Below are 21,451 nucleotides of genomic sequence, written 5' to 3'. Positions count from 1 at the left end.
GACAAAAGTACTACCGCCTGCCCCACAGTTCCTCGTAGTTTCTCGATCTGAGGACGGAAAGGATTTTTCCTCTGTCAACCCTTTCGTTATCCAGAAGGGCGTAGATGCCATAGCCGGATCTGTCAAGTCTTGTACCAGGTTGCATAATGGTACCTTCTTACTAGAAACTGAGAGCACCTTTCAGGCACAAAAACTGCTTCGGGTCACACTCCTGTACACGTTCCCTGTCCAGGTGGAGGCTCACCGCACTTTGAATTCGTCTCGTGGTGTGGTATGTACTAGATCACTCGACGGATTGACTGACGAGGAGATTCAGTCTTTCCTCGCTGAGCAGGGCGTGACGGCTGTCCATGTACCGACCCGGACACTTTTCTTGACCTTTGAAAGTGTTTTGCTGCTGTCGTGCATCAAAGCGGGCTACGAGGTTATTTCTGTTCGCCCCTATGTCCCGACACCTATGCGCTGCTACCAGTGTCAGCGTTTTAATCGCACTCGCCAGTCTTGTTCCAATGCGGCTACATGTGTGACTTGTGGCAGGGATGCCCATGAGGGTGACTGTCCACCTCCGGCTCCTCATTGTGTGAACTGTCACGGTGACCATGCAGCGTCCTCCCGCGACTGTCCCATCTACAAGGAAGAACGCTGTATCCAAGAAATTCGGGTCAAAGAGAAAGTCTCCACCTCGGCTGCTCGCAAGCTATTCGCTAGTAGGAAGCCCACGTTGCTCCCAGCGGGGACATACAGTACTGTCCTCGCCTCTCCTCGAACTACCAAGGAGGTGGCGACGCAGGCATGCGATCTGACCTTCAGCACTACGGTCGTCCGTTCGGCCAATGCTAAGATCGCCCGGTCGACGTCTCCTCTTCCTCCCGTCGCCCCTCCGACACAAGCACCTTTATCAACTTCTGCCAGGACGAAGACCCAGAAGTCAGAAGCACGGGCCTTCAAGAAGGAACCGTCTCATGCAGACCTTCTACGTACCTCGAACCCTCAGCCATCGACCAATCCTTCCACAAAACAACCTTCCAAGAAGGCTCATAGGAAGCACAGTTCTCCTTCCCCGCCACTGCGCATTTCTCCAGCGGTTGCCGCCCCAGGCCGTCATCCGTATCGCCTGGCCGCACCGCTGGTAGCCGGACATCTGGCCGTTCACCAGCGGAGGAAGCTTCCCCTCCCAGCCATCTTCACAAGATGGCCGATGAACCTATAGAACAAATGGACGATGACTGTCCGCCTCCTGCTAGCGGTGGCAGTGCTCGAACCCGGGCCCTCAGCGGCCTTCGAGATGACCCCTTCTTGCATCTTCTTCTTCTCACGATGGTACTTATTCACTGGAATATTCGCAGCATTTGTTCCAACCGAGAGGACTTGAAATTGCTGCTCCGCTCGCACCGTCTGCTCGTCGTAGCCCTCCAGGAAACGAAGCTACGCCCATGCGATCAAATTGCCTTGGCACACTACACCTCTGAGCGTTTTGACTTACCCCCTGTGGCAGGTATTCCGGCTCATGGAGGGGTTATGTTGCTGGTCCGGGATGATATCTACTATGATCCCATCACATTGCACACTGGCCTGCAAGCAGTTGCCTTCCACATTACTCTCCCCACTTTTACATTTTCCATCTGTACCATTTACACTCCATCGTCGTCTGCCGTTACCAGGGCAGACATGCTGCAAATTATTGCTCAGCTCCCTGCACCATTTTTGTTAACTGGGGACTTCAATGCTCACCATCCTCTTTGGGGCTCTCCAGCATCCTGTCCGAGGGGCTCCCTGTTAGCAGACGTTTTCAACCAGCTCAATTTTGTCTGCCTCAATACTGGCGCCCCTACTTTCCTTTCAGACACCTCTCACACCTATTCCCATTTAGACCTCTCTGTATGTACTACCCAACTTGCATGCCGGTTTGAGTGGTATTCGCTTTCTGATACATATTCGAGCGACCACTTCCCGTTTGTTATCCATCTCCTGCATCATACCCCCTCTCCGTGCTCAACTAGTTGGAACATCTCCAAAGCAGACTGGGGGCTCTTCACTTCCAGGGCGACCTTTCAGGATCAAACCTTCACAAGCTGCGATAGTCAGGCCCCACACCTCACGGAAGTCATTCTCACTGCTGCTGAATATTCCATCCCTCACACTACTTCTTCTCCACGCCGCGTACCGGTCCCCTGGTGGACCGCAGCATGTAGAGACGCCTTACGCGCTCGTCGACGTGCTTTACGCACCTTTAAACGCCATCCTACAGTGGCGAATTGTATCAATTATAAACGATTACGTGCGCAGTGTCGTCGTATTTTTAAAGAAAGCAAGAAAGCCAGCTGGGCTGCTTTCACAAGCACCTTCAACAGTTTTACTCCTTCTTTTGTTGTCTGGGGTAGCCTGAGCCGGCTATCTGGCACTAAGGTCCACTCACCAGTTTCTGGCTTGACAGTCGCGAATGACGTCCTTGTGGCCCCTGAGGATGTCTCCAATGCCTTCGGCCGCTTTTTCGCAGAGGTTTCGAGCTCCACTCATTACCCCCCTGCCTTCCTCCCCCGAAAACAGGCAGAGGAGGCTCGGCCACCTAATTTCCACTCCTCGAATTGTGAAAACTACAATGCCCCTCGTTTGGTTTGGCTGCTCGAATCTCGATGCCTACTTATCAATGTACAATGTGGATTTCGTAGGCGCCGCTCTGCTGTTGACCATCTGGTTACCTTGTCGACCTTCATTATGAATAACTTCTTGCGGAAGCGCCTGACCGCGGCTGTGTTCTTTGATTTGGAGAAGGCTTACGACACCTGTTGGTGTGGAGAATGCCCACCCTCCATGCATACATGGGGCTTTCGCGGTCGCCTCCCTCTTTTTATTCGTTCCTTTTTAATGGATCGACAGTTCAGGGTACGTGTGGGTTCTGTCCTGTCAGACACCTTTCGCCAGGAAAATGGGGTGCCACAGGGCTCTGTTTTGAGCGTCGCTCTCTTCGCCATAGCGATCAATCAAATAATGGATTGTCTCCCAGATGATGTATCAGGCTCCCTTTTCGTGAACGATTTTACCATCTATTGCAGCGCGCAGCGTACATGTTTCCTGGAGCGCTGTCTTCAGCGTTCTCTTGACCGTCTTTACTCCTGGAGTGTCGCCAATGGCTTCCGTTTTTCTGCCGAGAAAATGGTCTGTATTAACTTCTGGCGCTACAAAGAGTTTCTCCCACCGTTCTTACGACTCGGCCCCGTTGCTCTCCCATTCATGGAGACGACAAAATTTTTAGGTCTTACATTTGACAGGAAACTTAGTTGGTCTCCACATGTGTCCTATTTGGCTGCCCGTTGTACCTGTTCTCTAAATGTCCTCCGTGTTCTCAGTGGCACGTCGTGGGGAGCGAATTGAACCGTTCTACTTCACCTATATTGGTCGATCGTCCGCTCCAAGCTGGATTATGGGTGCTTTGTATACTCCTCTGCACGGCCGTCCATCTTACGCTGCCTCAACTCCATACAACATCGGGGTTTACGGCTTCCGATCGGAGTGTTTTATACTAGTCCCGTCGAGAGTCTTCATGCTGAAGCCGGTGAATTGCCACTCACCTACCGGCGCGATATACTGCTTTGTCGTTACGCCTGTCGGCTTCTGTCAATGCCCGACCACCCATCGTATCATTCCTTTTTTGACGACTCTCTCGACCGTCAATACATGTTGTATGTCTCTGCCCTGCTACCCCCTGGAGTTCGCTTTCGTCGCCTCCTTCAACACCTTGATTTTTCACTCCCTGCAACCTTTAGAGTGGGCGAGAGCCACACGCCACCTTGGCTCTAGGCTCAGGTTTGCGTTCACCTTGACCTACGCTCGCTCCTAAAGGAGGTTACCCCCGGTTCAGTATACCACTTCCGTTTTGTCGAACTTCATTCGAAGTTCATTAATATGACCTTCATTTATACAGATGGCTCTAAGACCAATGACGGGTTCGGGTGTTCTTTTATTGTCGGGGCACAAAGTTTCAAATACCGGCTACATGGCCATTGTTCGGTCTTCACAGCTGAGCTCTTTGCTCTCTAGCAGGCTGTTCTTTACGTCTGCCGCCACCGACATTCTGCTTATGTCATCTGCTCCGATTCTCTGAGCGCCATCCAGAGCCTCAGTGACCTGTATCCGGTTCACCCTTTCGTGCACCGGATCCAACACTCTCTTCAGCAGCTGGTGGACGACGGGTCTCCAGTTAGCTTTATGTGGGTTCCTGGCCATGTCGGTATCCCTGGGAACGAAGCTGCAGATGCCGCGGCCAAGGCTGCTGTCCTCCAGCCTCGGATGTCTTCTTGTTGTGTCCCTTCATCAGATTGTAGCACGGTCATTTGTCGGCACATTTTATCGCTGTGGCATGCCGATTGGGCTGCACTTAGGGACAACAAGCTTCGGGCCTTGAAACCTCTTCCTGCAGCTTGGACGTCCTCCTCACGTCCTTCTCGGCGGGAGGAGGTCGTTTTGGCCCGGCTACGAATTGGACACCGCCAGTTCAGCCATCGCCATCTGCTGACGGCAGCGCCGGCGCCGTTCTGTCCATGTTGGCAGTTGCTGACGGTCCGCCACATTTTAACGTCCTGTCCGGATTTTCCTACGCTGCGTCTTGATCTTGGCCTGCCATGTACTCTGGATACCATTTTAGCGGATGACCCAGGAGCTGCTGCTCGCGTTCTTCGTTTTATCAACTTGACACACCTGTCTAAGGACGTTTGATTATGCTGTAGTTTTTTAATCCTTTGCCTGTTAATACGCCTTTTATAGTGTTGTCCCTTTTAGTTGCTGTTTTAACCTTGTGCCTCGTGGTACATTCCTAAATTAGTCAGGGTGCTAATGACCATTGTAGTTGTGCGCCCTAAAACCACAAAAAAAAAAAGAAGAAAATCACCGTCTCCTAGAAGAGCTTTTATCTGTTTTTCTGTTCGTCTGTCAATAATTCCTGTCAGCATTTTGCAACCATGACTCATTACTCTGATAGTTCGGTAATATTCACATCTGTCATCACCTGCTTTCTGTGGAACTGGAGTTATTATATTCTTCTTGAGGTCTGGGGGTATTTCCCCTATTTCATACACCTTGCATACCATGTGAAACAGTTTTGTCATGGCTGGCTCTCCATAGGCTGTCAGTAGTATTTGGGGTATATCACCTACTTCAGGGGCCTTATCAGCTTAGGTCATTCCGTGCTTTGTCAGATTCTTCTTGCAGTGTCATACCTCCCCTCCCATCAGCGTCATCCTCTTCCCTTTCTATAATGTTGCCTTAAAGTTTGTGTCCCTTTTGTAGACCCCTGTATATTTCTTCCACCTTTTAACTTTTCTTTCTCTGTTTAACATGGGCTTGCCATCTGAACTCTTGATATTCATCTAGATGCTTCTCTTTTCTCCATTGATCTTTTTAATTTTCCTGTAATTAGTATCTATCATCCCCTAGTTACGCATGCTTCTACAGCCTAGCTTGTGTCCTCTAGCCTTTCCTGCTTAGCCATTTTGCACTTCCTGTCAGTCTCATTTTTTAGACATTTGTGTTTCCTTTTGTCTGTTTCATTTGCCGCATTTTTATATTTTCTTCTTTTGTCAATTTAATTCAGTATCTCTTGTGATATCCAAGGATTTCTTCTTTGCCTTGTCTTTTTACCTATTTGAGTCTGTGCTGTGTTCACTAGTCCATGTGTGGAAGATATGCGTTTGTCTTCTACTATATTCTTTTCCCTTATTTCAATCAGTTGTTACCTAATGCTCACATTGAAACTCCCAGGAACCTCTGGTTGTATTAACTTACCCAAGTCCCATCCCTTTAACTCTGTATCTTTTTGCAAATTCTTTGTTTTCAATCTATAGTTCATAACCAATAAATTGTGGACAGAGTCCACATCTGCCTGTGGCAATGTCTTACAGTGCAAAATCTGCTCCCAAAATCTCTGTCTTACTATTATATAATCAGTTTCAAACCTTCCACTGTCTCCAGGTCTCTTCCACGCATACAACATATTTTCATGATTCTTAAACCAATAAATGTTAGCAATGATTAAATTATGCTGTGTGCAAAATACTCCCAAGCAACTTCCTCTTCCATTCCTTTCCCTCAGTCTATATTCTATACTATTTTTCCTTCTCTTCCTTTTCCTACTATGGAATTCACACCTCCCATCACAATTAAATATTTTCCTCTCTTAACTATCTGAATAATTTCTTTTTCCTCATCATACACTCCATCAATCGCTTCCTCTGCAGACGTAGTTGGCGTATAACTTACTGTGGTGGTTGTAGTCACCTGCTGGAGACGCAAATGGAAGACTATTTCATCTCTGAAAGATTTTATCCAAGAGGATGCCATCATCATATAAACATACAGTAAAGCTGCTTATCCTTGGGAAAAGTAACAGCTTTAGTTTCACCTTGCTTTCACCCATTTGCAGAACCAGTGTAGCAAGGCCATGATGGTTTATGTTACAAGACCAAATCACACCCTCATTATGACTGTTGCTGCTGCAAGTACTGACAAGGCTACTGCCCAGCTTTGGGGACCACATATGTGTCTAACATCTCGTACCTCTTGGTTGTGGCTGTATCTAAGGTATGGCTGTCTGCATTATTGAGCCATGCAAGCCACCCTATCCCACCTCAGGGAGGTCCATGGTTCATGGGGGATCAGGGGGGGGGGGGGGGGGGGGTGCAATATAATAATTGAAATAAAAATCAATACAAAGACTCTCTATGTACCAGGTGAGGGCAGTCGTAGGCATTAATAAAAGGTGAGGCATGTATTACCTTTTACAACCATACTTTCCTCATCTGACATAAAAGGAAAGCTTTGCAAATAAAGTGAGTATTCAAGGAATTAAAAGTTACCTCTGGGGACACAAGAAGATAAAAATCACTCAAGAAGAAAATAAAATTTTAACATATTATTTATTTTTATTGTATCCCACTTATTCTCTTAATAGTTCCATTCCCCCCAACTGACCCCCACCTCTCTCTCTCTCTCTCTCTCTCTCTCTCCCCCTCTCTCTCTCTCTCTCTCTCTCTCTCTCTCTCTCTCTCTCTCTCTCTCTTGCCCCACCCCCCACCACCCACACACACACACACACACACACACACACACACACACACACACACACACACACACACACACACAGTATGACAGATAAAGAAAATTCTGTGTAAAATCGTTTCCATAAGACTCTTTCTTCTTGTGTTTTTCTGCCTCTTCCTGGTAGGTACAAGATATTTTTTCCAGTCCATGCTAGATTTTAGTTTCACTACAGAGGTCTTTATCTTCCCACACCTAATAATTTGTGTATTAAATGTCTTAAAGATTATTTTCAATGTGTGTTTCATTTTTCTTTGCAGAATGCTAAGTGGTTGTGGAAAATTGCTGTGAGTGTCCTAATGGCATTGTTCTTTCTTACTGTCTCTACATGTTGGACACATTGGTTCATTCCAGATGATGCGTGGAGGTATTGCAAATAGTCTCTGTTTTTTAAATAATGATATATGTAAAATCCTCATTGTGTATTATGTGCTTTAGTAATTTTGCACCTGAAAGAAAGAAAGTACCTGAAAGTGTTAGTTCATACTCTAAAGATATTTTTTATAGCCCTGTAGTTAAATAGTAATTATAGATATGTGCACAACATTTGTGACCACTATAAAAAGAACCAGACTTGGTTTATTGTACAGGTGGATGACCAAACTGATATGTCAAAAAGACTAATTAAACTGTATACACCCACTTGATGTGCAGCAGTGTACTTAGGATTTGAAAGTGGTGTGGGCTCGTAAATAATATACTCTTATTCAGAAAAAAGAAAATGTGTCAGTTTATTTTCTTATGGGCATTACATGGTGAGGATTGCCAGGGTGGGGGTGAGAGAAGGTAACCACAGACCCATCTCGGAGGAGAACGTAAGTGAAAAGGTAAAGAAGACTAGGCTGTTTCAGTGTCTGCTCTGGCTGCATCTCAGAACAGAGCTCTGTTTTTGTGTCCTTGTTTTAGAGAGCCGTCCATCTCACAAGTCAGGTGATCCTGTGTAGTGATTCAGTTGGCAGGGTGTGTTGCAGGTGACGATTCGGGCTTTGCTAGTGTGAACTGGATAGTAGTTCACACAGTGGAAAGGCATTGGCCGATAAAGGTGGTCCTTTGTAAAATGTAAATAATAAAATTTTCTCAAGTTTGGAACTTTGAGGCACCTTGTCCAACTGGTTCAATATTTGTTTACAAAAGTGACTGTTGGAATTGCTTTTAGGTATTACCTTATTGGACTGTTGATTTAGATGGAAATTCATGTCACACTATGTGAAACTTGGTAGATTAAAACTGTATGCCAGACCAGGGCTTGAACCTGGGACCTATACCTTTCACTGGCAAGTGCTCTAATGACTGAGCTATCTAAGCAGTAGAGCACTTACCTGCAAAAGGCAAAGGTCCCAGGTTCGAGTCTTGATCTGACCCAGAGTTTTAATCTGATAGGAAGTTTCAAATTGGCACACTCTCCTTTGACAAAAAATAAATTCATTCCCTAGAACTGTGTATCTGTAAATTGTAAATAATTGAATGAGTAAAGGGAAGTTTCATAATTCTGCACATTATTCTGCAGAATGAAAGATTTATTTTCAAATTATTGTATTATCCTCCCAAAAATTGACAATTTTTAGAATGGGCAGTGATTTAGGTGCTCTTGAATAGTGAGTAGCCGGCCGCCGTGGTCGAGCGGCTCTAGGCGCTTCAGTCGGGAACTGCGCGACTGCTACGGTCACAGGTTCGAATCCTGCCTCGGGCATGGATGTGTGATGTCCTTAGGTTAGTTAGGTTTAAGTAGTTCTAAGTTCTAGGGGACTGATGACCTCAGATGTTAAGTCCCATAGTGCTCAGAGCCATTTGAACTAATGAGTACTGGCTTGCGTCGTAATTGAAGAGGCATTAAATGCTGTAAGTTGTGTGTGAGGAGTAAGGTGAATTTCCTTCATTGCCAGCATCTCACAGTTTATTATTGAGGATGAAGATAATGGAATCGTAGCCTCAGCTTACCCACATTCCATCTGTAGAACACTAACAAGTAGGGCCGTCTTCACAACAATGAAAAGAGACATCATCCACTATCTCTAAACGGGTGGCATACTCACCGTCTCTGAAGGAACAAGTTTCATCACACTCATTACTCAATGAAAGTCCTTCAGGAGCTGCCAGGCACACCGACTTATGGGCTTCACTGCTGTGAATTTGTCCCAGGTACCCGAGCCAGCAGCTAAACCTCACTGCTTAGTCTCTCACCTTATTCCGACCACACTTGGGCTCCCTTTTTAATGTAGAACCTACAACATAATACACAACACTGCTACAGGCACACACTAGAGCTGTGCTGTTTCAACTTCTTCTGGGGCTGTGTACTACAGTAGTCCATCGTAGCTCCTACACAGCTCCATGAACTACCTTCCTCGATATTGACCTCTGTCTTGCTGTTGAATCCATAAGATACTCTTTGTCTTTAAACCCACCAATTGCACTTTGACAAGTAGTACCCATCCTACCCTGCCGTATAACATGTCACTGCAGATGAAGCATTTACATGGAGCCAAGTGGTTCATAATCCACCCCCACTCCCTGCCCTCTCAATTGAAAAATTAATGACCTTACTTGTCTCGGTTGTCATTTCTAGTATATGGACTGCTCAGTGCTTAAACAATTTTAAATAATCAAGTCGACACCATTACAATAAATTTTCCATTGAAGCACATATATTGTCACAGTAGTAGTTCTTGATGGTCTTGCAAATAAAAAGTTACATTATTATGACAAAACAAGTCTGTAATGTTCAAAAACTTAAAGAATAACAACTTAAATATACAAATGGTGTCCAATTGTAGGGACCTTAGTCAATGCATTCTACATCTACATCTACATGACTACTCTGCAATTCACATTTAAGTGCTTGGCAGAGGGTTCATCGAACCACAATCATACTATCTCTCTACTATTCCACTCCCGAACAGCGAGCGGGAAAAACGAACACCTAAACCTTTCTGTTCGAGCTCTGATTTCTCTTATTTTATTTTGATGATCATTCCTACCTATGTAGGTTGGGCTCAACAAAATATTTTCGCATTCGGAAGAGAAAGTTGGTGACTGAAATTTCGTAAACAGATCTCGCCGCGACCGAAAACGTCTTTGCTGTAATGACTTCCATCCCAATCCGCGTATCATATCTGCCACACTCTCTCCCCTATTACGCGATAATACAAAACGAGCTGCCCTTTTTTGCACCCTTTCGATGTCCTCCGTCAATCCCACCTGGTAAGGATCCAACACCGCACAGCAATATTCTAACAGAGGACGATCGAGTGTAATGTAAGCTGTCTCTTTAGTGGACTTGTTGCATCTTCTAAGTGTCTTGCCAATGAAACGCAACCTTTGGCTCGCCTTCCCCACAACATTATCTATGTGGTCTTTCCAGCTGAAGTTGTTCGTAATTTTAACACCCAGGTACTTAGTTGAATTGACAGCCTTGAGAATTCTACTATTTATTGAGTACTCTAATTCCAACGGATTTCTTTTGGAACTCATGTGGATCACCTCACACTTTTCGTTATTTAGCGTCAACTGCCACCTGACACACCATACAGCAATCTTTTCTAAATCGCTTTGCAACTGATACTGGTCTTCGGATGACCTTACTAGACGGTAAATTACAGCATCACTTGCGAACAACCTAAGAGAACTGCTCAGATTGTCACCTAGGTCATTTATATACATCAGGAACAGCAGAGGTCCCAGGACACTTCCCTGGGGAACACCTGATATCACTTCAGTTTTACTCGATGATTTGCCGTCTATTACTACGAACTGCGACCTTCCTGACAGGAAATCACGAATCGAGTCGCACAACTGAGACGATACCCAATAGCTCCGCTGCTTGATTAGAAGTCTCTTGTGAGGAACGGTGTCAAAAGCTTTCCAGAAATCTAGAAATATGGAATCAACTTGAGATCCCCTGTCGATAGCGGCCATTACTTCGTACGAATAAAGAGCTAGCTGCGTTGCACAAGAGCGATGTTTTCTGAAGCCATGCTGATTACGTGTCAATAGATCGTTCCCTTCGAGGTGATTCATAATGTTTGAATACAGTATATGCTCCAAAACCCTACTGCAAACCGACGTCAATGATATAGGTCTGTAGTTAAATGGATTACTCCTACTACCTTTCTTGAACACTGGTGCGACCTGCGCAATTTTCCAACCTGTAGGTACAGATCTATCGGTGAGCGAGCGGTTGTATATGAGTGCTAAGTAGGGAGCTATAGTATCAGCGTAATCTGAAAGGAACCTAATCGGTATACAATCTGGACCTGAAGACTTGCCCGTATCAAGCGATTTGAGTTGCTTCACAACCCCTAAGGTATCTACTTCTAAGAAACTCATGCTAGCAGATGTTCGTGTTTCAAATTCTGGAATATTCCATTCGTCTTCCCTGGTGAAGGAATTTCGGAAAACTGCCTTGAATAACTCCGCTTTAGCGGCACAGTCGTCGGTAACAGTACCATCGGCACTGCGCAGCGAAGGTATTGACTGCATCTTGCCGCTTGTGTACTTTACATATGATCAGAATTTCTTTGGATTTTCTACCAAATTTCGAGACAATGTTTCGTTGTGGAACCTATTAAAGGCGTCTCGCATCAAAGTACGTGCCAAATTTCGCGCGTCTGTAAATTTTAGCCCATCTTCGGGATTTCGCATTCTTCTGAACTTCGCATGCTTTTTCCGTTGCCTCTGCAACAGCGTTTGGACCTTTTTTGTGTACCACGGGGGATCCGTTCCATCTCTTACCAATTTATGAGGTATGAATATCTCAATTGCTGTTGCTACTATATCTTTGAATTTGAGCCACATCTCGTCTACATTCGCATAGTCAGTTCGGAAGGAATGGAAATTGTCTTTTAGGAAGGCTTCTAGTGACACTTTATGCGCTTTTTTAAATAAAATTATTTTGCATTTGTTTCTGATGGATTTGGAAGAAATGGTATTGAGCCTAGCTACAATGACCTTGTGATCACTAATCCCTGTATCAGCCATGATGCTCTCTATCAGCTCTGGATTGTTTGTGGCTAAGAGGTCAAGTGTGTTTTCGCAACCATTTACAATTTGCGTTGGTTCGTGGACAAACTGCTCGAAATAATTTTCGGAGAAAGCATTTAGGACAATCTCGGAAGACGTTTTCTGCCTACCACCGGTTTTGAACAAGTATTTTTGCCAACATACCGAGGGTAGGTTGAAGTCCCCACCAACTATAACCGTATGAGTGGGGTATTTATTTGTTACGAGACTCAAACTTTCTCTGAACTGTTCCGCAACTGTATCATCGGAGTCTGGGGGTCGGTAGAAGGAGCCAATTATTAACTTAATTCGGCTGTTAAGTATAACCTCCACCCACACCAATTCGCACGTAGTATCTACACATTAACTAAATAAATCTTTGGCCAGATATGTATAAATATTGACCATATTTTCATAAAATGGCTTTAATATCAAGTTCTGTTGATGCTGATGTAACTGAATGACTGAATAAATGATTTCAAACTCCTTAGTGACTTCGCACAGTACAAAAATGTCCCAGGGATTTTAGTTTGATTGTCAAAATTTAACATTAAATATCTTTGAATGCTTCTCACATTTCTCTCTTGCACTCATTATGGCATCGTATGAGTTTTGTCTGTCTGCCAGGCTTTGACTTCACCTAAATCAAAGATGAGACTCTCTTTGCATTTGCAGCAGGTTCCTAACACATCAGTTGAACTACAGAGCATCTTTCCCATACCTCACAACCTTGCTCAGCATGTACATGTCTAAAACATATTGTGCAGTGCTTTTCAATTTAATCCATTTGAGCTCCACATCATCATCCTCAGAGCTGCATATTTGATGTTGATTACTCATATACTCCGTAGTTTCTATCAAGTCACTTTTGCAAAGAAAGGATATTATTTGTGCCTGTCTTAGATTCCTTGTAACATCTGTAGTCACTGATGCTATCACAGCCTTATGACACTGATGCCTTTCTCCACGTTAAACTGTTTCGGAAAATTTGGGTCTGTTAGTTACTAAGAGGGCTAGGACAATGCGTATGTGCTCAAAGTAATATTTGTACAATGCATTCAGAACAGCCTCTCACAATTGCCTTTCTTTGGCACCCATTTTAATAGACTGACTCCCCAATTCTATAACTGACAGATTGAAGTCTCCTACTATTACAGTACCAGGATCGGGAAATTTACTCGAGATATTGTTCAACTTTTCTGTGAACTGCTGCACCACTACAGATCGTGAAGCGCAGGGTCTATAAAAGCATCTGATTACTATGTTTCACTGATATTCAGTGATCACCTTCAACTAGTTTATTTCACATTTGGATTTTGTAATAACTTGACTAATTGTTATTGAGTTCTGTACTGGCATCTAGCCTAGCCTTGCAATATATATTCCAATCTGAATTCAGGATTTCAGTGCTGTTCCTTTTCAGTTTCAGCCAACTTTCTGGTTCTAATACTGCATGGGCATTATTATCTCTCATAAGTGATACTAATTTTGTGCCTTTACCAAGAATGCTCCAGCAGTTTATTAAAAACACATTAACATTTTTTCCTTCTGTTCTGCAAGGATGAAAGTCCTCCTCTGAGCATGATGTGTCTACAGTTCTGCACCCATTAGCGGAGACCAGGAAATTGCTTCAGAGATTGTCACATAACTGTCTGGGCCTGTGTTTTAGACTTTCCACTCAGCTCCAACCCAGGGGAAAAATGGTTCAAATGGCTCTGAGCACTATGGGACTTAACATCTGAGGTCATCAGTCCCCTAGAACTTCGAACTACCTAGACCTAACTAACCGAATGACACCACACACATCCATGCCCAAGGCAGGATTCGAACCTGCGACGCGTAGCTGGTCAAGCGGTTCCAGACTGAAACTCCTAGAACCGCTCGGCCACAGCAGCTGGCAACCCAAAGGAACTCCATCAGTTCTGGATACAGCGTTGCAAATAGTGAACTGCATTTGTACTGTGTGTACAGTGCTAGATATGTTCACCAATCCCACAAGCTGCCTAAAGCAGTCTATTCCAGTGCTGCCCCATGGGTAACAGGCAGGCCTATTGGACATGTTCTGTGCATGTGAGAACCTTCTGGCTACTCTTGCCTGCGGGTGCTCATTCAGTAGTAGTTTGTAGAGCCGCCTCCATATCTTGGACAAGACCTCCCAATAAATGTCCCAACTACACATTATCCTATCCTGACATGCATGCTGTTTCCCTGAGGGGCTCCTTATTTGCCTAATTTTGGGGGCCCAATAACCAACATACCCACCTTCTGTGCTTGCTCAGACTTCTCTGCAAAAAAATTGGTCACTAGCCCAAGAGACAATGCATGCTGTGCCAACTCACATTTTGCGTTTTAATGCAAGCCAACATTTCATATGTATTGCTAAGGCAGAAGTGGACAGCCAAGTGGATAGGACCCACAGTCGCCTTCTGCCCAGATACACGTCACCACTCAACCTCAAATGAGGATAAATTTTTCAATATATGCATATTGTTAGATAAAGTGGCATTTGTTTTTCCAGGGGATTACAGTGACATTAGAGGTGTTACAGCTTTTGTCACTGCTGCCTCAGCATCATTGTAGATTAGGGCAGCAGCCTGAAGTGTGTCAGCCATGGCCAGTGCAACTTCTAATTAACCTTCTCTCGGCACATGACACACAGTTCCTACAATGTGAAAATCATGAAATATTTACTTACCAGATCAGGCAGTGGCAATTAAGAAAGAATAAAAATACTGCAACAAGAGATAAAAATATCTGATTGTGGTGCTGCAGTTGAAACAAATTGACACTACTAAAATCGTGATGCACACAAAATTAATATAAACTAGCACAAATCTGTACTGAAAAGTTAGTACTCTATACACTAATGACTGCAAAATATGCAGACTTTTAAATCAACATAAATAGCAAATACATAAACAGATACTGTTCAATTCTACATGAACCATGTAAAGAAACTACTAATCAAATCATGTATACAGGCTGTAAACTAATGCTGTTGCTGAGCTCCTCCCTGCTCTTCAACTGGAGCTCTACAGGCTGTTTACTTTTTGCAGTGGTTACATCATGCAAGTAAATAAAGCAGCTCTAATGTTTATGGTGGTATGAAGCTACACTACAAAGTTAACTCACCCTACACTAAGGATCACAAAATACAAGGTGTACAACTTTGCTTCCGCCGTTTGCCGATAGGTGGTGAAAACTGTAAGTAGCGGTTGAAAGAAACAGATTGCAGATGTCAGGCAGTTAGCTTGGACCTCGGTCAACATAACCTCATTCAAACATTAGTCGATTTGTTTCTGCATCATAAAGTAGTTGTTGACTGAAAATGTCAGTTTACGAACCTAATTCTCATCATTTGCGGGAGGTGTTACCGTTTTGTTGCAATATGTAGAAAACAGCAACTGAGCCTCATCGAATGCTCTTAAGTATGTATGGTAAGGATGCTATTAGTGAAAGAACATGTCGTGAGTGGTTTCAATGCTTCAAGTATGGTGATTTTAATGTCGTAGACCAGCATAGTGGTGGAAGAGAGAATGTTTTCGAAGATGCAGAATTGGAGACATTGCTGAGTGAAGACTCGCATCAGACTCTAGAAGAATTGGCATGATCCACAGGAGTGACACAGCAAGCCATTTCAAAACATGAGCATGTAATGAGCATGATTCAGAAAGAAGGAACTGGGGTTCTGTGTGAGCTGAAACCAAGAGACATTGAACTGTGTTTTTGTGTTTGTGAACAGTTGCTTCAGAGGCAAAAACAAAAGGGATTTCTGCATCGCATTGTGACCAGGGACAAAGGATGGGTTCATTACGATAACCCTAAATGCAAAAAATCATGGGGATATTCCAGCCATGCTTCCACGCCAATAGCCAAACCGTATAGCTACGGCTCCAGGATCATGTTCTGCATTTGGTGGGACCAGCGTAGTGTTATGTACTATGAGGTGTTAAAACCAAGTGAAACAATCTCAGGTGCTCGTTATTGAATGCAATTAATGCGTTTGAGCAGAGCATTAAAAGGCAAATGGCCACAATACAGCGAGAGGCACAATAAAGTTATTTTGCAGCAGGCCAACACTCGGCCCGGCGTAGCAAAAGAGGTCAAAACGTACTTTTAAACATCAAAATGGGAAGTCCTACCCCACCCACCGTGTTCTCCAGACATTGCTCCCTCTATCACCTGTTTAGATCAATGGCTCATTGCCTGGTTGGCCAACACTTCCGATCTCATGAAGTCACAAATTGGATCGATTCATGGATCGCTTTAAAAGATGAACAATTTTTTCAATGTGGAATTCGTACACTGCCCGAAAGATGGGAAAAGGTAGTGGCCATCAATGGAAAATACTGTGAATGATAAACGTGTAGCCAATTTGTTTCACTAAAGCCTCAAATGTTGGGGAAAAACGGCAGAAGCAAAGTTGTACACCTTGGACCTAAACATGACTTATAATTGGAACAGTGGAGGAACTTACTTCTTTGCTACTTCTTCTCATATTGTGAAATAATGAGGGTAGTACCACCACAAGCAGTCCCTTTCCTTACAAAGTGATGTCTGGATACTCGACAAGCTTGTGTTGAATGTGTTTTTGTCTCCCACTCGCCCCACTGATTGTATCCACACACAAACACACGTCTGAGCCTTGCCCAATAAATCCACCCATTGACACAATCTTTTCTAGTCATGTTACTGGCATTTCCTGTCCCATCAGAGGCAGGGCTACTTGTGAAAGTAGCCACACTATATACCAACTTTGCCACAACCATTCCACTACCTTGTATGTGAGTATAGCTGTAGATTAACTATCATCTCACTCATGGTCTCATCCTAAATGTGGTTGAGGGCTGACTCGATTGCCTAATCGTGGAACATCCTGCTAGATACAATGTTGTTGACTTCAGTGGCTACTTCAAAACTTTTACCATCTGGCTTGTGCTACTGAACACTAATTTTTCTAAATTTTTTAACAGCCACAATCACAACTATCCACACCCACAGGCATTGTCTCATCTGTATGAAATCACCTGCTTACCCTGATATTTTTGTACTCCACTTTACCTCAACTATATCTTGTCTGCCTCTTTGTGTGACTTCACATCCACCACAATCCTGATGTATTATTTTCTCAGTATACCTCTTTCTGATACCCAGTCTTGCTACATGCCTTTCTGTGTTCAGACGAACTGCTCCCTTTGCTTGTACCTATATGCTCCAGATTTCAACTGTTGTCAAGTTGTTCTACCATTCCAATGCATCACACCTTGCCCATGTCCCTACAACTAACCTACTCAAGCTAACCAAGATAACCATTATCTGCAGGCAGGCCCAGTGCCAAAGAGAATGAGTATTTGTCTTTCAGCTTATAAAATTGGATAATGGAAACTTCATATCAGTTGCTACCAACCAAAACATTGGTGTTGCAAAATGGCAAGATAAAAGAAATAAAAAGTGACAGACTGCAGTGGAATGAGCTGATGCTTCAGTCAGTCCCTACTTAGGGCGAATTGTCACTCGGAAACAAATTTCATGTTACCATTTAAAAAAGTCATTCTACTGTTCGTATCTTTGTATTTAACAAAGCTACGACGAAGGCAATCATGCTGATTGATGCCCCCTGATAGCTAAACAACATTTGCTTGAAATATTTTGTAATTTTCATTTGGACAAGAGTTATTTAGGGTGGTGGGTGAAGATAAATGGGACACTGTGTGTATGTGTGTGTGTGTGTGTGTGTGTTGTGCGTGTGCAAGCGAGCGCACACACTCGTGCGCGTGAGTATAGCAGCTGATGTCGTTACAGCATTCAACAAATGCCACATTCAGCTTAAACACAGGATACTGGTATTGTAGCGAAATGGGACCAAGAGCCACTAGGTTTTGAAACGTTGCTTGAGGCAAAGGCACACTAGATTGAGTTAGCAGCTGGCTGCATGACTTAATTAAAATCTACATGATCTAACAGCAGTGTGAGGAACAAGACATAATGTATTTAAAACTAACGAACCCTGCAATACTTCACAATTGTTGAATATGTTTGGGAATTGTGTACACATCCTACTCTCCTACTCCCTGTTCATTTCCTCCTTCTTCTCCCTGTTCATTTCCTCCTTCTTCTCCCTGTTCATCTCCCCCCTTCTTCTCCCTGTTCATCTCCCCCCTTCTTCTCCCTGTTCATCTCCCCCCTTCTTCTCCCTGTTCATCTCCCCCCTTCTTCTCCCTGTTCATCTCCCCCCTTCTTCTCCCTGTTCATCTCCCCCCTTCTTCTCCCTGTTCATCTCCCCCCTTCTTCTCCCTGTTCATCTCCCCCCTTCTTCTCCCTGTTCATCTCCCCCCTTCTTCTCCCTGTTCATCTCCCCCCTTCTTCTCCCTGTTCATCTCCCCCCTTCTTCTCCCTGTTCATCTCCCCCCTTCTTCTCCCTGCTCATCTCCCCCCTTCTTCTCCCTGCTCATCTCCCCCCTTCTTCTCCCTGCTCATCTCCCCCCTTCTTCCCCTTTGCTCATCTCCCCCCTTCTTCTCCCTGTTCATCTCCCCCCTTCTTCTCCCCGTTCATCTCCCCCCTTCTTCTCCCCGTTCGTCTCCCCCCTTCTTCTCCCCGTTCGTCTCCCCCCCCTTCTTCTCCCCGTTCGTCTCCCCCCCCTTCTTCTCCCCGTTCGTCTCCCCCCCCTTCTTCTCCCCGTTCGTCTCCCCCCCTTCTTCTCCCCGTTCGTCTCCCCCCCTTCTTCTCCCCGTTCGTCTCCCCCCCTTCTTCTCCCCCCTTCTTCTCCCCGTTCGTCTCCCCCCCTTCTTCTCCCCCCTTCTTCTCCCCGTTCGTCTCCCCCCCTTCTTCTCCCCGTTCGTCTCCCCCCTTCTTCTCCCCGTTCGTCTCCCCCCTTCTTCTCCCCGTTCGTCTCCCCCCTTCTTCTCCCCGTTCGTCTCCCCCCTTCTTCTCCCCGTTCGTCTCCCCCCTTCTTCTCCCCGTTCGTCTCCCCCCTTCTTCTCCCCGTTCGTCTCCCCCCCCCTTCTTCTCCCCGTTCGTCTCCCCCCCCTTCTTCTCCACGTTCGTCTCCCCCCCCCTTCTTCTCCCCGTTCGTCTCCCCCCCTTCTTCTCCCCGTTCGTCTCCCCCCCCCCCTTCTTCTCCCCGTTCGTCTCCCCCCCCCCCCTTCTTCTCCCCGTTCGTCTCCCCCCCCTTCTTCTCCCCGTTCGTCTCCCCCCCCTTCTTCTCCCCGTTCGTCTCCCCCCCCTTCTTCTCCCCGTCCGTCTCCCCCCCTTCTTCTCCCCGTCCGTCTCCCCACCCTTCTTCTCCCCGTCCGTCTCCCCCCTTCTTCTCCCCGTCCGTCTCCCCACCCTTCTTCTCCCCGTCCGTCTCCCCACCCTTCTTCTCCCCGTCCGTCTCCCCACCCTTCTTCTCCCCGTCCGTCTCCCCCCCTTCTTCTCCCCGTCCGCCTCCCTCCCCCCCTTCTTCTCCCCGTCCGCCTCCCTCCCCCCCTTCTTCTCCCCGTCCGCCTCCCTCCCCCCCCTTCTTCTCCCCGTCCGCCTCCCTCCCCCCCTTCTTCTCCCCGTCCGCCTCCCTCCCCCCCTTCTTCTCCCCGTCCGCCTCCCTCCCCCCCTTCTTCTCCCCGTCCGCCTCCCTCCCCCTTCTTCTACCCGTTCGCCTCCCTCCTCTTCTCCCTCCCCCTCCTCTTATCCCTCCCCCTCCTCTTATCCCTCCCCCCTCCTCTTATCCCTCCCCCCTCCTCTTATCCCTCCCCCCTCCTCTTATCCCTCCCCCCTCCTCTTATCCCTCCCCCCTCCTCTTATCCCTCTCCCCTCCTCTTCTCCCTCCCCCTCCACTTATCCCTCCCCCTCCTCTTATCCCTCCCCCTCCTCTTATCCCTCCCCCCTCCTCTTATCCCTCCCCCTCCTCTTATCCCTCCCCCCTCCTCTTATCCCTCCCCCCTCCTCTTATCCCTCCCCCCTCCTCTTATCCCTCCCCCCTCCTCTTATCCCTCTCCCCTCCTCTTATCCCTCCCCCTCCTCCCCTCCTCTTCCCCTCCTCCCCCTCCCTCCTCCCCTCCCTCCTCCCCTTCCCTCCTCCCTCCCTCCCCCCCTCCTCCTCCTCCTCCCTCCCTCCCTCCTCCCCCTCCTCCCCCTCCCCCCTCCTCCTCCTCCTCCTCCTCCTCCTCCTCCTCCTCCTCCTCCTCCTCCTCCTCCTCCTCCTCCTCCTCCTCCTGTTCTCCCCCCTCCTCCTCTTCTCCCTCTCCCTCACCCCTCCTCTTCTCCCTTTCTTTCCCCTGCCTCCCCCTTCGTCCCCCTCCCTCCCCCTCCTCCCTCCTCCCTCATCACTCCCCCACCTTCCTCCTCCCTCATCACTCCCCCGCCTCCCACCACCCTCCCCCTCCACCCTCCCTCCTCTCTCCTCTTTTCCCTCCCCCCTCCTCCCTCCCTCAACTCTCCTCTTTTCCCTCCCCCGTCCTCCCTCCCCCCTCCTCTCTCCTCTTTTTCCTCCCCCGTCCTCCCTCCCCCCTCCTCTCTCCTCTTTTTCCTCCCCCCTCCTCCCTCACCCCTCCTCTCTCCTCTTTTCCCTGCCCCCTCCTCCCTCACCCTGCCTCTCTCCTCTTTTCCCTGCCTCCTCCTCTCTCACCCCGCCTCTTCTCCCTCACTCCTCTGCTCCTTGTTGATCTCCCCCCTGTCCCCCCTCTCACTATCCACCTCTTGCTCCACCCCAGATCTCTCTCCATCTCATCTGCCTCCTAACCCCTCTCTTTGTGAATCACTTCCTTGTCCCTCTCTCTGGCCTTGAGCTTTGTTTATTGTTAAAGCAAATGAAATCTCAATTGAGAAATGAAATCACTTAAACTGAATGGGAATATTGATTGGCTTGCTAATATGAATGGTACAGGAGAGACATCTCCAGATGCTGCATCTGTGAGGGTAGTAGCTTCAGTGATAGTGTTTCTCATAGTTTTAATCTTTGAATGGGTAGGAATGCAAAGCTTCAGTTTATTTAGATTCCATTGTACTGTTCCAATCATAAGTGAACAAGATACATATACAACATTCCTCTTTCCTCATAAAACTGACTGTGATGAACAGCACATTGTTCTGTATACAATTTTTGTTTAAAATTATGTATAAGGAGAAAGAATATAAATGGTAGAAGAAATTTGTCTAATGGTTTGAAGGCCCTGATATTTAAGTTAAAACTGTAACTGCGAGAAATAAAATCAAAGCGCACATTTTCACAGCACAGCATTTTCTTTCTCACAGTCAGATTTAACAGAAAATTTGTACAATATCGTTTAAAAAAATATATAGCCCATGACAGTCTGTATATTAGTAGAGTATCATGAAACAGTTTGACGTAAAATGGTCAAGACATTTTTGATATATTTGCTAGCAAAA

General features: G+C 46.2%; 1 protein-coding gene across 3 annotated transcripts in view; it reads left to right on the top strand.

The window, feature by feature from the left end:
* Positions 1-21,451, top strand: part of LOC126298607 (protein-serine O-palmitoleoyltransferase porcupine) — a 150,423-nt gene that overhangs the window by 92,365 nt on the left and 36,607 nt on the right. For all 3 annotated transcript variants that reach the window (XM_049990008.1, XM_049990007.1, XM_049990009.1), the window contains one exon: positions 7,350-7,456. In XM_049990008.1, coding sequence (XP_049845965.1) covers positions 7,350-7,456 — 107 coding nt within the window. The remainder of the gene's footprint in view (positions 1-7,349; positions 7,457-21,451) is intronic.

This window comes from Schistocerca gregaria, chromosome X (assembly GCF_023897955.1).
Source record: "Schistocerca gregaria isolate iqSchGreg1 chromosome X, iqSchGreg1.2, whole genome shotgun sequence".
Taxonomy (NCBI): Eukaryota; Metazoa; Arthropoda; class Insecta; order Orthoptera; family Acrididae; genus Schistocerca; species Schistocerca gregaria.
Note: the sequence above shows the minus strand (reverse complement) of the source record. Positions and strands in the feature narration are given on the sequence as shown.